Below are 16,645 nucleotides of genomic sequence, written 5' to 3' on the forward strand. Positions count from 1 at the left end.
TCTTGGAGAATGGATTTTGTATTTATTTAAAATTACCTTCCTTCCTTGAATAACTGCCCTCCATCCTCCAAGTTAAGCAGTTTCTTCTATTTGTACTTGGAGAATATAAAGAAGAAAAATAACCTACTTGGAGCTATTTTCTCTGAAATAACACTTTCAGAGTCTAATTCAAACATTTCTCTTAAGAGATGGTATCTATAGAATTTTTGTATTCATTTTAATGATAAATTATAAATGCATGCTGGTGAGGATAGGAGAAAATATAGAGACCCTGGAAAACAGTTACTCTTCATGTTTATAATGTTAAGGATGTGATATTGCACTTTGAATATTAGGAATATGACTCTGAAAATCTAGAAGGAAATATAATAAAAGCAATGACCATATCACCATAATATGTTTAATATGCTTGAGCTATGTGAAATTACAAATGTACAAAATTCTGCTTAAAGCATCAGGTACTTATTTTGAAAGATAGTGCTTGGCAAATAAGAAACGAGTCATATAAGAAACAAAAAGTCATGATGATAAAAGTACACATTGAAGATTTTTCCAGTTAAAAATTTTTTAAGATGAATAGCTAGAGTTCAATTATGCTTTTGATGAAAAGTTAAAAGGTAGTCAAAGGAAAGAAGATATTGCCAAAAAGAGAGAAATTAATTTCTAAGTAAATAACTACAGGTTTAATTCTGCAATAACTTACCTAGACATCACAATTTGGAATTTGAAACAATGAAGACTGCAATCTGCCAATGAAATATTTATTCAGACCATAAAATGAGTGATCAAAGTTTAACATTTTTTGAGCTTTAAATATTATTAATTCTTGTGAAAGTAGAAAAATGATTTATATTAGTGTCGGGTATCGAATTAACTCATGACTGCCCAAACATTACAATTGCATTGTCACAAATAATTTGCCTTGCATTTTATTTGTGTGTGTGCATTTGCATATGTAATCTCAATTGTGTATTTCTTAGATTAATATTAAAATTAGTTAGCAATCCCTGAGGTGACTCTCCTTTCAGGCAGCTAAAGACCTTGAAGGCAAGAAGCCAGCACAGGATTAACAATTTGTCATGGATAATCCACAAAGTAAATAAACCTAGTGTGAATAATTGAAAGTGGGTTAGACTTGTAACATACGAGCTATTGAAAATTAATTCAAAGCCAAAGTTCTCCATAATAAATTCCCTCTCATTATCCAACTGCTAGAATAGACTGGCATTGATTAAATCTCTAAATAGAGAGGCATTTGTGCATTGTCAATGTTTTACCACCTTATCTGCAAACATACAGACTTTATCTTCTTGATAGCATGCTGATAATATAGAGGCTTGAGCAAACCAACAATTTGAAAACTTCACCATGGGTGGTTAGCCCCCTTTCAACTTTCAAGGAAAAATAAAGGATCAAAACATATTCTGCATTTTACCAGATGTCATTTCTAAAATTCCTATGCTGAGATGGTAGCTTACATAAAGATCATGAAAATGAATTCACTAATTAAAAGGACTTGTGTGGTAAGCTAATGTTAAAATAACAAGGGATTAATAATAGCAAATTGAATATTTGAATTACTTATAATACTGTATTAGCATTTTTAGTCTAATAATCTCATCCAGATAATAGTCACTTTCCCCCCAATTAAAATTGTACATGTTACAGATTTTGGATTTGCAAGGTTCTACCAAATTATATGAGATTTTGTTACTTAATCCAGACCAAGTATTGTTAATTAGATACTAAGATATTAAGTTTGTTCCTTTTTTTCCAGCTACCATGACATTTTATTTTCATAATTTGACTGTAATTGAGTTGGAACTATTTTAATCATAATTTTGTATGGGCTTCTTTTTCTGAATATGTTTCCTATTTTTCTAATTCTAGGTTTCATATACACCGGAGAAGTTGTACATCGAATGCTAACAGCCACACAGTACATAGCACCTTTAATGGCAAATTTCGATCCCAGTGTATCCAGAAATTCAACTGTCAGATATTTTGATAATGGTATGTGTTGAGTAGCATATTTTTTGCTGCATGTATGTTTTTAAACCTCAAGCATCTGATTCATGTTAATGTTTTTGTAAACTGTTTATTTTTTAGTGTGTAAACTGCTTGATGCAAATGGTCTGATATGACAAATGTTATACTGCTAAGATTTATAAAGTACACAAATGGCATTCATTCATTCAACACGTTTATTAACATCTACTATACACAATAAAAATGAGTTGCTGTAGACAAGACCTCAGACAAAGCAAATGCATTTATTTGATGCTATTTCAATAAGTCAGTTTTCCAATTTTCCCATCGGAAAAAAATGGAAATAAGAATAATTTTGTTAGTTCTGATCTTCCAGTTGAGGCAAGTGGCATAATATATTGACATTAAATTTCCAGAACTTATGACTTGTATGTATCAATAAGATGAACACATATTTTAAAAAGTATGAAGTAGTTAGTTGTGGATAGTTCAACTGAAGAAAATAAAGTTTTCTTGACTTTAAAAAATGAGTGAGAACCTGTCAAGATTTGTCAAATATACCAAGAGCAATATATCCCTGCTATTACTTTTTGGGACATATAAAATAGAGAAAAAACTAGAATATATCATTAAGTGGTGCCAAAATCGAAGCGAAAAATTCAAGGTCTTGGAGACATAAATGAATTTTCATCTCAACATCTTATTGAAAGCTGTAACTTTGGTAGAGAAAATAAATTATAGGTAGCAAAGAGTTTATATTGAAACGATTAAATATAGAATTTTCTGTGTATTTATCATTCAAAAATGATATTTATTTGTTCAAAAGACAATTTTATGCCTGCAAATAATACAAGCATTTGGGGTGAACACAGTTATTTCTACTCTTGTCTTATTTCTGATGATCAAGGAAGAAATTTGCTCATGGTTGGAATGAACTTGCTGGTAGCTGTAGCCTTGGAGAAATATGATCACTTTGCTAAGAGCCATCTCCTGACCAGTGTGATGAAAGCCATTTTACAGGTCAAAATAGAACAATGAGGAAACTAAACATAGTTAGATATTCACCTTAGGAAATACACTTTGAACAACCTGAGTAACACCAACGTATGATCCAATATTAAGTAACTCTAAATGTTAGCCGCAATAATGATTCATCTCTATTATTTTAAGAACTATTATATTCTCTTCCATTTTTTAAAAACTCATGAGGTGCTAACGCCCAAGGATGTGCAAGTGGACTGTAAGTATAGTATTCTTGAGGCAAAACTGCGGCCAGAAACTTTCCTGAAACTTATTCTATGATTCCCATACAAAATTGCCTTGGGAATCTATCCTATGGAAATAATAACTGATTTAGCGAACAGTGACTATTTTCCAAGCTCCGACATTCACTAGGTGATATTAGGGTCATTTACTCATGGGCACATGATTCTAATGACCAAGTTTTTATACTGTTGCTATCAAAATCATAAAGCATATTAAATAAGTCTGTCTTCATATATTCTCATATACCTTGTTCCTAGGTAGCTTTTAATATTTGAATTTTACTTGTATTTGAATGATTTTTAAAAATGGATGTATACTACTCCAACTGAACTCTAAGTTCTTTAAAAACAAGGACTGTGGCTATAAGAAATCATTTTATCTCCAGTACCCTGCATAGACACTTTATTATTTAGGCTGTAGATCCTAAATAATTATTCAATGAATGAATAAAAATAATTACATATGTAAAGTGAGTTTTATTTCTGAGAATTGTGAAAGTATTAATACTCAAGAATGCATGTATTTTTTACCCACTGAAATATCTTCTGTGTAATGACTTATTCCATAGGAATCGAATATTGAGGAATATTGAGTTCAAACAATATGATAATGAAAACTTGTGTTTTATTAAATGAATGAAACACTTTTAAACACCCTAAGGCTCTTCACGAAGCCCTTTTAATACCACAACAACTTGCTGAAATATTTTCAAGTTTGGTTAGAATCACTGACAGGATACTTAAAGATTGGAAACTCAACAATTTAGGAAAGCAAACTTCTCTGGAGAAGACAGCAGCAGGTTAGAAACTTTAAATCAGCAAATGTTGAGAGAGCTATGCTGTTACATAATATAATACTTAGCATGTGCAAACAGTACACTTTTTTTTTTTTTTTTTTTTTTTTGAGACTGAGTCTCACTCTGTCACCCAGGCTGGACTGCAGTGGCGTGATCTCTGCTCACTATAAGCTCCACCTCCCGGGTTCACGCCATTCTCCTGCCTCAACCTCCGGAGTAGCTGGGACTACAGGCGCCCGCCACCACGCCCGGCTAATTTTTTAATATTTTTTTTAGTAGAGACGGAGTTTCACCGTGTTAGCCAGGATGGTCTGGATGTCCTGACCTCGTGATCTGCCTGCCTCGGCCTCCCAAAGTGCTGGGATTACAGGCGTGAGCCACCACGCCCGGCCAACAGTATGCTTTTTAACAACCTACTACTGACAAAATATTGGGAATCCCTTCCTCAGAATTTGCATTAAAAACTTTAATTTATATAGCCCTCTTAGTTTCATAATCAAGGGTAACTATATTTTCTTGTATTTAATGCAGGAATCGCTTGAAGGCAAAAACTATACTCCCAATGTTACAGGAAAGGAAACGGGTTCATGCAGATTAAGTGTGTCCAAGTTCACGTGGAAAGTTTTATAGAGACAAGGTGCAAGTCTAAGTCTTCTGTTCATTGTTTTCACTGTATCACCAGAGTGCGATAGAAACTAGAAAATAAGGAATAGACTAGAGCTTGAGGGTTGTAGACATGCGTGAAGGAAAAAGAAGTTAGGAGGCATTTCACAATCAGAAAATTCCTATACTTATAAAATCATGGGAGGTTTCCTGGCTATTGTTTCTTTTGCTCTTTTCTTTTGTTTTCTCTTCTTTTCTTTTCTTTTCGTTCCTTCTTTTTCTTTTCTCCTTCCTTCCTCCCTCCTTTCTTTCTTTCTTTCTTTCCTTCCTTCCTTTCTTTCTCTTTCTTTCTTTCTTTCCTTTCTATCTTTCTTTTCTTTCTTTCTTTCTTTCTTTCTTTCTTTCTTTCTTTCTTTCTTTCTTTCTTTCTTTCTTTCTCCTTCCTTCCTTCCTTCCTTCCTTCCTTCCTTCCTTCCTTCCTTCCTTCCTTCCTTCCTTCCTTCCTTCCTTCCATCCTTCCTTCCTTCCTCCCTCCCTCCCTCCCTCCAGGACAATATAGACACAGAGATGCCCGTGGAAGGAAGAGACCTGGGTGGTCTTCACTCACAGCAGTGATAATGGCTAAAAGCACCAACGTCATGTTAAAAAACTTTTTTTTTCTTTTTTACTTTTGAAGTTTTGCCTCAAAAGAAATACATTTCTATACTTCAGCATCCTTTCAGGACTTACATTTGGGTATTCAAAATATTTGAAATAATGTGTCTATTTAAAATTGTCAACCAGCTCAAGAGCTATTACTAATAGCACCAGTTACTGAAAATTAATTCTTCCATGCAATTGTAATTTTTAAATATATCAGATATTTATTACTGGGAGATAAGATTTGCTCTTTTATTTCTATGATTTTCATTTTCAACACGACTTTTTTGGGCAAGAATTTTTTTTAACCAAACAGAAAAATCTAATATTTAGAGTGAAGAAAGTCTTAGCAGCTCATTTCTTTTCTTTTCTTTTCTTTTCTTTTTTAAAAAGAGAGTACACAATGTCAGTTACAACAAAAATTTGAATTCTCACTGGTGACTATTAAACTATGTTTCAGTTTTTATTTCATGTCTGATCATTTATGGTAAACACTGACAGAGTCAGTCAGAATATAATATACAGCACTGAAGTTTCATCTCAGTGTGCTTCAAGGGGGCTTCAAAAATCTTAGCCCAGGGCCCTTTGAGCTTCTTGCAGCTTCCTGGAAGAAACACAACAAAGACAGAAATACAAGCATTGTGAACTCAAGGAGAAAATTCCCATTAGTGTTAAAGGAACTCCTTCAATGTGGAAAAGTATAGTTCTAAGTATGGAAAAGACATTTTCAGGTCTTTTGTATGTGGTCCTAACTTTTTAAACGTGTTTCTCTCTCAGCATTTGTCAAATGTATTTGAAGTTAATTCAGTCCACTTGGGCTGCATTTTGAAAGTGGCTTGTGGAAATTTAAGCAGACAGTATCTATTAACATTAATAAAATTCCTAAGACAAAATTCCCCCACCCTGCGTTAGCTCAATTATTGACCTTAGTATGAGGTTATATTTTACTAAATACTTAGAGAATACTCAATCCTTTAAAAAAAATCTCAAATGCTATTTCAATAACAGAATTTGATTAACCACATAAAATCGAAATAGTACAACCACCAGATTTGAAGGCCAGATGCAAAAACAGTTTTGTGAAAACTCCCAGCAGAATTGATTGGTATGTTTTTCTCATTGCATGTCTTCTTTTTTCAATGGGTGTATAGGCACAGCACTTGTGGTCCAGTGGGACCATGTACATCTCCAGGATAATTATAACCTGGGAAGCTTCACATTCCAGGCAACCCTGCTCATGGATGGACGAATCATCTTCGGATACAAAGAAGTAAGTGATGTGTTGATAATTTCTTTCCCTTTCCCTTGTTCTTGACTGCTGCCTTTCCTCTAAGTGTCAAGAAAGGGACATTTTACAACCATGATCCTCGAATCATTTTCTTGCCTCTTGGTTTCTTTTGCTTAATACAAAATGTTTTGATTAGTTTTAATTTTCTGGATGCATTGATTGTTAGCTCTTTTGTTTTATATTCTGATATTGTTGGCATCAGGACTCATCAATTTCATAAAATTATTGAGTAATTATTGAGTAATTAGAGTGAAATGTCTCTAAGAAAAAAAAATCCAATTTGGAGGGATTTCTCATCTAAATCTAAATGTTTATATTTACGTATTTTCTTTAGTCAGTTTTTTTTTTCCACCTTGTTCATTTCTGTGTTATATTTTGGTTCTAATTTCAAAAGCTTTTATAGACACAAAAACTTATGTGGCTCAAGGACCCGGTACTGAGAGAGTTCTAGGACAGCTGAGCTTTGGCTAATGTTTGTTGAAACCGGATAGGAAAGATTAATTAGAGACCTAAGCGACAGAAAGAACAAGTAAATTTAAACTTATGGTTTGTTTCATTTTAACAAATTGACAAAGTAAAGAATGAAAATTTACTAAATTGTAGCCTTAAATTTATAGAATATTTAGACTAGAATAACTGTGTGTTTGATTTCCAACTCTTTTGACAAAGTAAGTAAGCCCTGTTGGACTAAGAATATAAAAAATAAAGTTCCAGGAACTACAAATGTTTTAGATAGTCTCTAATTTTGAGTGAAACCTGGACAGTGAGAATTACTAATGAGCATTATTAACCCATAGGTTAATGGGTATTTATAATAATACAGACTCGATATCTTATGTTCAACTGAGAGATTACTTTTTCCTTGAGAATTGAATCCCAGATTATAAAAGGGATGTTGAGGATAAAGAAAGAATGCACTTTGGTCAAATCTTCTGAAATCCATCTATTCCATAAAGTGTGTCATAACTTAATTGCAATTAAATAGGCCAACTTTTAAAAATTTTATAACCATGTCAGGTATTTCTATTCCTTTAAAAACTTTTTTATGAAATTTTTCATTTACTTGGGGGCAATTGTGTAAATAGGATATAATTATAGACTATGTCCTACTCTATGTTTCTTTGTCCAAGTGTATGTTATTTTTTTTTTAAGTTTTTATTTCAGGTTCAGGAGTATATGTGTAGGTTTGTTGTATAGGGAAACACATGTCATGGAGGTTTTGTTGTACAGATTATTTTCTCACCCAGGTACTAAGCCTGGGACTCAATAGTTATTTTTCTTTCTTTCTTTTCTTTTTTTTTCTTTTTTTTTTTTTTTTTGAGTTGGAGTTTTGCTCTTGTTGCCCAGGCTGGAGTGCAATGGCCAGATCTTGCCTCACCACAACCTCTGCCTCCTGGGTACAAGCGATTCTCCTGCCTTACCTCCCAAGTAGCTGGGATTATAGGCATGCACCACCACGCCCAGCTAATTTTTGTATTTTTAGTAGAGACAGGGTTTCTCCATGTTTATCAGGCTGGTCTTGAACGCACTACCTCAGGTGATCCTCCCGCCTCGGCCTCCCAAAGTGCTGGGATTACAGGCATGAGCCACTGCGCCCGGCCGATAGTTATTTTTTCTGATCTTCCCCCTCCTCCCACCTTCCACTCTCAAGTAGTCCCCAGTGTCTGTTGTTCCCTTATTTGGCCCATACATTCTTATCATTTAGCTCCCACTTATAAGTGAGAACATGTGGTATTTGGTTTTCCATTCCTGCATTAGTTTGCTAAGGATAATGGCCGCCAGCTCCATCCAGGTCCCTACAGAAGATATGATCTCATTTCTTTAATGGCCTCATAGTATTCCATGGTGTATGTGTACCTGATTTTCTTTATCCAGTCTATCATTGGTGGGCATTTAGGTTGATTCCAAGTCCTTGCTATTATAAATAGTGCTGCAGTTAACATACATATGCATGTGTCTTTGGGGCAGATTGATTTACTTATTTTTTTAGTTAATAGACTTTACTTTTTTAGAGTAGTTTTAGCTTCACAGAAAATGATGCAGAAAATACACAGAGTTTGAACATACTCTTCCTCCCCTGCTGAACATCCTCCCCCATCATCAACATGCCCCACCAGAATGGTGCATTTGTTGCAATAGATGAACCTACATTGACATTGACACATCAATGTCACTCAAAGTTCTTAGAGTTCCCTCTTGATGCTGTACTTTCTAAGGGTTTTAAGGATGTATAATGTCATGCATCCATCATTATGGTGTCCTACAGAATCTTCCCTGCCCTAAAAATTATCTTTGCTCTACCCAGTTTTTTGTTTCAATAGGTTTTGGGGAAATAGGTGGTGTTTGGTTACATGGATTTACATTCCTTTGGTTATATACCCAGTAATGGGATTGCTGGCCTGAATGTAGTTTTACTGGTGAGGTTGTGGAGAAAAGGGAATGCTTATACACTGCTGGTGGGAGTGTAAATTAGTTCAGCCATTGGGGAAAGCAGTGTGGCGATTCCTCGAAGAGCTAAAATCAGGGCTATGTTTTTATATCAGAGCCCACAATATTTTTATGTCACACTCCCTGGAAGCTGAGAGAATAGTTCTCAAAAGGACTTATTCGTTTCTAGCTTTCATTGCAATCTAGTATATTGCTGGAACTGCACAGTGACGTTTTGCAATGTTCATTTTCAACGGTTTCAACCAACACTGGTCAAGTCTCTGTAAAGACGCAAGGTCAGTAAGTTTGGAGACTTAGGTCTCACTGCCTGGAGGCTTTGTCAAAACAGAAATTTGCGTTCTTATTGTGGCTTCACTTGCTAGTCTTTATTATTGAAATTGTCAACTTTCTTGATACTCTTCTCAAAGAGTATCTCACATTGCAGAGTAACAGTTGATTCTTCCTATTCTCTGTTCTAGGTTGGTATTTTTAAAGGCCTTTTCTTTTCTTCATTTTAATCAAAGAAAAAAGTTCCACTATGGTTTTCCTGTTTTATTATGGGGAATTTCAAGATGACAGGCAAATTTAATGCTTTCTTGATATTCCCAGGCTCTTGTCCTGAAGAATGTCTTTCCTCTGCACTTGGAGTTCAAAGAAGTCATTTTTACTTTATTATTTACTTTACTTTATTATTTGCCTTTCTGTTCTTTCTTTGTTCTCGATAGAAAGCAGTTTCTACGTTTCTAGTCTACCACTTTTTTCTTCCCAATAATTGTTATGTATTTTATTTTGCTAAGGCAAATTGTTATTTGTAAAATTTGTCATAAGAGAGTCCCCTTGCATTTGGGGTGAGAGCTAGAAGCTCCTGGCACTGCTAGAAAAATATTCCTAATCACATGATAGCATAAAATAGTAGTTTGTGTAATGTATTTTCATTTACAGAGTACTTTCACATGCATTATAGCGTTTAATTCCTCAACAGTTTCCTATAGCTGTAATATCCTAAGCATTTTACAACAGCAGTGGTACATAGAAGCTGTTCGATAAATGTTTATGACTTAATTATGGAAATAGATCATACATGGCTATCTTCATTTTATAGCTGAGCAAGCTAAGAGAGATTAAATGACATACTTGAGGTCACAGAGCTAGTTAAGGATAAATCCAGAATTTAATTTGATGATCCCAAGACATCTCAACCATTTTCTCTGCCTAAAGAGATTATGTAAAACAATTCACAAATCTATGTCTCATTTGTTTTTCCAATAAGCATTTCTTAATATTGGCTGTTTAAGAATCTTGCTTATTAGACTTTGTCATATCACACAATTGCAAGTATAGATAAGAGAGGTATTCATACTTCATTTGTAGAGCTAACCAAATTCTAAGAACATATAATTACAAGGAGTAAAATTTTCTGTTCCTGTCCAAGCTAAACTTGCCGAATTATAGATAGGGAAGTGTGTGTAATTCTTTCTGTAATAAGTTTCTTCTAATAGGCTAAGACCAGCTTTGTTTTGTTTCTTTATGTTTTATGTGAATGAGAAGAAAAATTCTGATTTACACAAATCCCACCACCAATTTGGGACTTGTTTTAAAATTGTAAATTTTAATTACAATTAAATTTTACATTAAAATTAATAATGGATTGAATAAATTTAGTTAAGTAAATTTCATTTTCAATGCCTTCATTCAATTTATCTCAGTATTTAAATGTGCCAACAATACTAAGCACGTACATGACCTCCAATCCTTTCATGCTGCAAATACTATCATTTCTTCAATAGCATAATATTTTTGCAGTGCAAATGAAATGATGAATGATCAATAAATAAGAAAATACATTTTCAGTTATAACAATCTTGCTTATAGTGGGATTGAAATAGGGCAGTACGACTGCTGCTTAAAATAAGAATGAATACAAATTTGCTCATAATATTCAATGTTTCTTCACCAATACCCTGTTGTTCTTTAGAATCATATTGGAGAGAAGACTTGTGGAGGCATGGATTCCCTTAAATAATTAAGTTATTTTTCCTGAGGTTATAGCTCTGTGTTGTTCAGCCAAAGATATGAAATTCTGTTTTAAATTATGGGCCCTTATTGTTACACAGCTGCATATTTTAATTAACTTCAAAGATAGAGTTTACTTAGAATTCAGCCAAAATACAAAAAGAATAATATTTTTTTAAAGTTCTTTTTCTCAAATTACCAGCTGTTCATTATAATGTATTTTTCAATTTTAGAGTATCCAGTTGTTTTTTAGATAGATTTAATTACCTGATGAAATTAACTATATCATCTATTTCCTTGACTATATTAATAACAATTATTTTAAACGCTATGACTAATAACTCCAATATCTAAATGTCTTATGGGTCTGTCTCTATCACCTGTTTTCTTTTTATTTCCTCTAGATTTTCATTCATTGGTCCTGTTTCTTTGCATGCTAGGTGATTTTTTAAATAAAATATTAGACATGGTTTACAAAGTACCAAAGAACTTTGAGGATGTAGATAATGTTTTCTTACTACAAGAGAGTTTACTTTATTTTTTTGGCAGTTAGTACTGAACACATTACTTTAATACTGTGCAGTTAAGCCCCTTCAAAGTTGAGCATCAGTTCTTATGAGACCAGAATATTTCTGGTAAGTCCTTACTCTTCTAGTCCTCAGGGATCTCCATCAAAGATCTGGATTTTTACTATGGACCTTTTCCTTAGTGCCCCTGAATGCATGTATTTTTCTTCAGCTCCATGAGACAGCCCAAAGGCTGTGGAAAGGCAGATCATTCTTACCTGTGATCACAAGTGGCTATGATATGATTGGTATAATATGAGGTGCTAAGCTATGGAGTGAAAATGACTAGCCAGGAAAGACAGTCAAGGATATCAAAATGAACCACTGAACCATTCAGTCATGTATTGAAAAGAAAATGTATAGGGTGGTTACTTAAACTCTCTGGGCTGAGTCAGTGAGACCTTCTCACTCTCTAACACTTGCTTATACATTGGCAAACGCTTTGATGGGAAAAGTGGTGTTGGGTTTACGTCTGCGTTTTCCTTTCTTTGGGATTTTGGCTTTTCAAGACCTTACTCCTTGATAACCACCTGAAGTTTTCAACGGATGCTTTCCATATTTTATTCACCTTTCCTGCTTTATTTAAGTGGTAGAAATGATCTTAATTTTGTGTGCCATAACCAGAAGTGAAAGTCACATTCACATTTAACAATAACCTCCAAAGCTGATAAAATCTAGCATTTCTTGAGCTCTTCATATATGTCAGGCACTGACGTAAGCATTTAAAATAAATTATATATAATTCTCACAAAAACCATGAGTAGCTACTTTTGTCATTTACAGAAAAGGAACCTGAAACACCCAGAGACCTTAAGTAACTTTTCCAAAGATATGGAACAAAGATTTATCCAAAGAAATACGACTCTAAAGCCCAAAGGCCTAGCTACTGTACCAGAATGCCCTCTTATAAACTTCCTTTTCAGTAAGTGACTGAATCAATTCATTCATTTTGATATCCTTGACAGTCTTCCTTGGCCAGTCATTATCATACCATAGCCTAACATATCATATCATAGCATATCAAGGCCATTTGGGAGCAAAGGTAAGGTTTGCCTATCCACAGCAGTTATCTTATTAATCTATAATTTTTTTGAATGAAAGAACTTGTACATAGGCCAAAAAAAATGGGTCCTTTCTTAAATATATGGAATTTGGAAATCAAACTCTCATTTGCCTATTCTGTTAGTAATTAGCTATAACCCTAAATCTCAGCTCCTTCATATTAAGTTACCATTAAATAGTGGTGACTTTTTGCTTGATTACAATAGATAATGGCTCTAAAATTTCTGGTCTATTGATAATGTAACAAAGAAACTAACAATTCTCAAAAAAAAATATTTTATTCCAATGGCCGGGCGTGGCAGCTCATGCCTGTGATCCCAGCACTTTGGGAGGCCGAGGTGGGCGGATCACTTGAGATCAGGAGTTGGAGATCAGCCTGGCCAACATGGTGAAACCCTGTCTCTACTAAAAATACAAAAATTAGCTGGGCGTGGTGGTGCACACCTGTAATCCTAGCTACTGAGGAGGCTGAGGCAGGAGAATCACTTGAACCCGGGAGGCAGAAGTTGCAGTGAGCAAAGATCATGCCACTGCCCTCCAGCCTGGGCAACAGAAGGAGACTCTGTCTCAAAAAAAAAAAAAAAAAAATTTAAGAAATGCTGGAGATTTGAAATAAGGGTGTTTACAGGCCTTGATGCTGTCTATCCTAGAATACTCTTGCTTTGTAGAAGTTGCAGTTTCTCTGACTTGTCTTATCTCTATTCTCTTGATATACTTGGCATTTGTAATCACTCTGGACACAAACTATGGATGGATGTGACTCTTTTTGTGTCAACTGCAAACTCGGGTTCTTTTTTTTCACTAGCTTATGTGAGGGATAAGGATAGTCACTAGGTTAGGAAACTGTAATTTAAATAAAAATGTCATATAATCCTACTAGATGGCTACAGGAGAAAAATCACAGAAGAGGCAAGGCAGGCTTAGCCCAGGAGTCACCCTGTTCTATTCATTTTCTTGGTTGAATACTTTACCATTTTCTTCAGCAGCAAATTTTAGAGGAGGTCAATATAGAGGAACTTTACTGTTTACTAAGTAAAATCACTTTTTAATCTATTCTACCATTTAAGTATTTAAACCCAATGTTCCTTGGTGTCACATTTGCTGCTTCTATGGAAGAATGCGTAGTTAATAAATCACCATTGCCAATTAGTTGTAGTTTTCAATGGGGCTCTTAATGCATTTTTTTTTAAATTTCTTTGAAGATTGTTTCTCTTATTTAAATTGTAATGACCCTGCACTTATGGTTAGCAGCCTGAAAGTATTAAAAGATGAACACTGGCTGAACTTGTAGAATTTATAGAAAAAAAGGTAATTCAAGAAAGTCAGAGAAGGCCAAAAAGAACTCAACAGTGAGGCCAAAAAGAATGCAACAGTGAGACCACCACCATTTAGATATAAGATAATTTCCTTCTATAACTATTGCTACATCTGTGAGAATACTTGATGTGTGAATATAGTATATACATCCAAGACATTTGATAAATGCATGAGCAGAAAATAATAATATTTATGTACATAAATATCTAATACAAGGATGAAAAAACCAGATTGAAGAAAATGCTGATTAAAAACTCTCAAGAAATAATTCTAAGGAAAATGTAGAGACAGATATTTTATATCATAGGACTTCCCTGTATTTTAAACAACTAAAATATTAAAATTTTATCTACACAGTTTTATTTGGGATCTAATTCAGTTGCATTTGTAGAGATATTTTATTTTTTAGCTCTCTCACATATAGAAATGCCTGACATTTTAAATTTTGTTTACTTTTCCTAGTGTAAGAAAATAAGTTGAATTATTCTCCCTTGATAACGTTCTGATGGCAAATGCTGTGTGTAAAAATAAATAAATGAAGTAGCCAGGTAGAAAGATCAATGTCCCAGAGGAAATTATTTTATTTTACTTTATTCATTATTATTACTTTTTAAGACAGACTCTCATTCTGTTGCCTCAGCTGGAGTGCAGTGGCGCGATCTCAGCTCACTGCAACCTCTGCCTCCCAAGTTCAAATGACTATCCTGCCTCAGCCTCCCAAGGAGCTGGGATTACAAGTGCATGCCACCATGCCTAGCTAATTTTTTGTGTCTGCCCCAAACCCAGGGTGTAGACTTTCCTTAATCTCCTTTCTTTTCTCTTGATGTTTAAGTCCCAAGCCATGTTTAGGTAAGTTTCCTTATCTAGCTATTGTCCCAGGTAAAATTCACACCAGAGTCTTGACTATCTTGAGTCCAATAGCACAAGCCTCTTCAAGTGGGCACCCTGCATCACTGTCTTTTGTATGAAGCTCAGACTCTTCGTGTTCCAATTCAATGTGAGCAGTCTTAACTCAGAGGGCACACTTTTTACTCTGTGTATGTTTTTTATGTTTTATGGTGCACACATATGTTTGTAAAACAGATATGTTGCCAACATCTAAATATTAAAATATTTCAAGTAAAAATGTAGATGTGCATTTTTTCCTTGAGGACTCAGAAAGCCCTGGAAGCCATTGGCTTGCAAATATTGCCTGGAAAATTCACTCAGAGTGTGCACCCTCCAATTTCTCCCTCATGAATTTCTTCTTTCTTACCCAAGGCACACAGTAGCTTATGTAGAAAGGAAGTTTGAAACCTCTGTTTTAAAATGGAGATGGATTTTACTTATCATCTTCATGCTGTTAGTTGACTGCTTCTAGATTTTCTACAGATTATGATTGTGGAGATGGGGGCAGGAGGCATGTTAGGAATTGATCGTTTGATGATAGCTCACCTTGACTTTCATGCTGTTAGATGCATTGCTCAATACCTGGCAGATGAGAGTTCAGGAGCTGTACAACAAAAAAAGATTGAAATAATTGTGCAAATTGTTACTGATACTCTGGAAAGCAAATTGATTTTTACATTGTCAAAGTTAACTGAAAGCCCTTCTATTCAAGTGTAGTTTACAGACAACTCAGCATTGATATTTTGGACTTTATGTGTTTGTTTTTTAGAGACAGATTCTTGCTCTGTCATCCAGGCTGGAGTGCAATGGCACTATCATAGCTCACTGCAGCCTCCAACTCCTGGGCCCAAGAGATTCTCCTGCCTCAGCCTCCCAGGTAGCTGGGGCTACAGGTTGTTATTTTAATAATAATAAAAGAGATTATGACTCTTAAAAATTAGATTCACTGCTGATAACACCGAAGCCAGATCAGATACTTAAGTAAAACAAGGAGAAAGTTAAGGGTTACAGGCAGATAAGAATGGGTAAAACAGAAAGCTTTGAGTTTATTGTGGGATTTTGTTGTTGCTGTTGTGTTTGATATTAAGCTACTTAACACCGTATTGCAGATTAGCAAGGAAACAAGAGTTTGGAGTAATTCTTTTCCAGTTAAGGTTTGATAGGCATATGATTCACACCTTGGAACACATACTATACAATCAAACCCTTGCTGAGATACTGTGCTGCCTACTGGATAGATAGGACCTGTAATGGAAACAAGTGAATGTTTTGGTGATGTTTTCAGGGCAGAACAAGGAAGAAAACAAAATTCCATTAACTATTACTTCAGTGGCATGCTGTTATCTCCCTGGTTTAGAGACAGATGTAAAAAGCTCGTGTTTAAGGAATCGTGTGGGGTTCCTGTGTGCTGAAGAGTGGAGAAGAGAGCAGCTTCTGTCTTTGAGTCTCCTTCCAAAGGCCAGTGTGCTCAGCTCTACTTCTGCTTACCCCTGACATCTTTTCCTGCCTTGATTTTGTGTAGTGATTGCAACCGCTTTCTGATTCTACGCTTACTTTGCTTTGCTTTAATATCTGTTATAGAAAAATGTATACCAAGTAATAAACCTATCTCTATCTTGTTATATAGAGCAACAATTATACTGTTGTTTAAAAGAAGTATTCATGAATGCTTTTAGGGGTCAAAATGGAAGCATATTTTAACCAGTGTGAAAGCTCCTTTTATTTCTATCCTGTGGAGAAAATGTAATTGTAAAACCAATTACTCAGAAATGTGCGATTCAATACAGAACA

The 16,645-nt window shown here is 34.6% G+C and overlaps 1 protein-coding gene across 1 annotated transcript in view; it reads left to right on the top strand.

Annotated features, from left to right (window-relative positions):
• The window catches only part of PLXDC2 (plexin domain containing 2), a 463,678-nt gene that overhangs the window by 318,367 nt on the left and 128,666 nt on the right, over positions 1-16,645 (top strand). Inside the window, exons 5-6 of the mRNA XM_032167336.2 lie at positions 1,891-2,013; positions 6,445-6,563. Of these exons, the coding sequence (XP_032023227.1) occupies positions 1,891-2,013; positions 6,445-6,563 (242 nt within the window). The remainder of the gene's footprint in view (positions 1-1,890; positions 2,014-6,444; positions 6,564-16,645) is intronic.

Source organism: Hylobates moloch, unplaced genomic scaffold, assembly GCF_009828535.3.
Source record: "Hylobates moloch isolate HMO894 unplaced genomic scaffold, HMol_V3 SCAFFOLD_2, whole genome shotgun sequence".
Taxonomy (NCBI): domain Eukaryota; kingdom Metazoa; phylum Chordata; class Mammalia; order Primates; family Hylobatidae; genus Hylobates; species Hylobates moloch.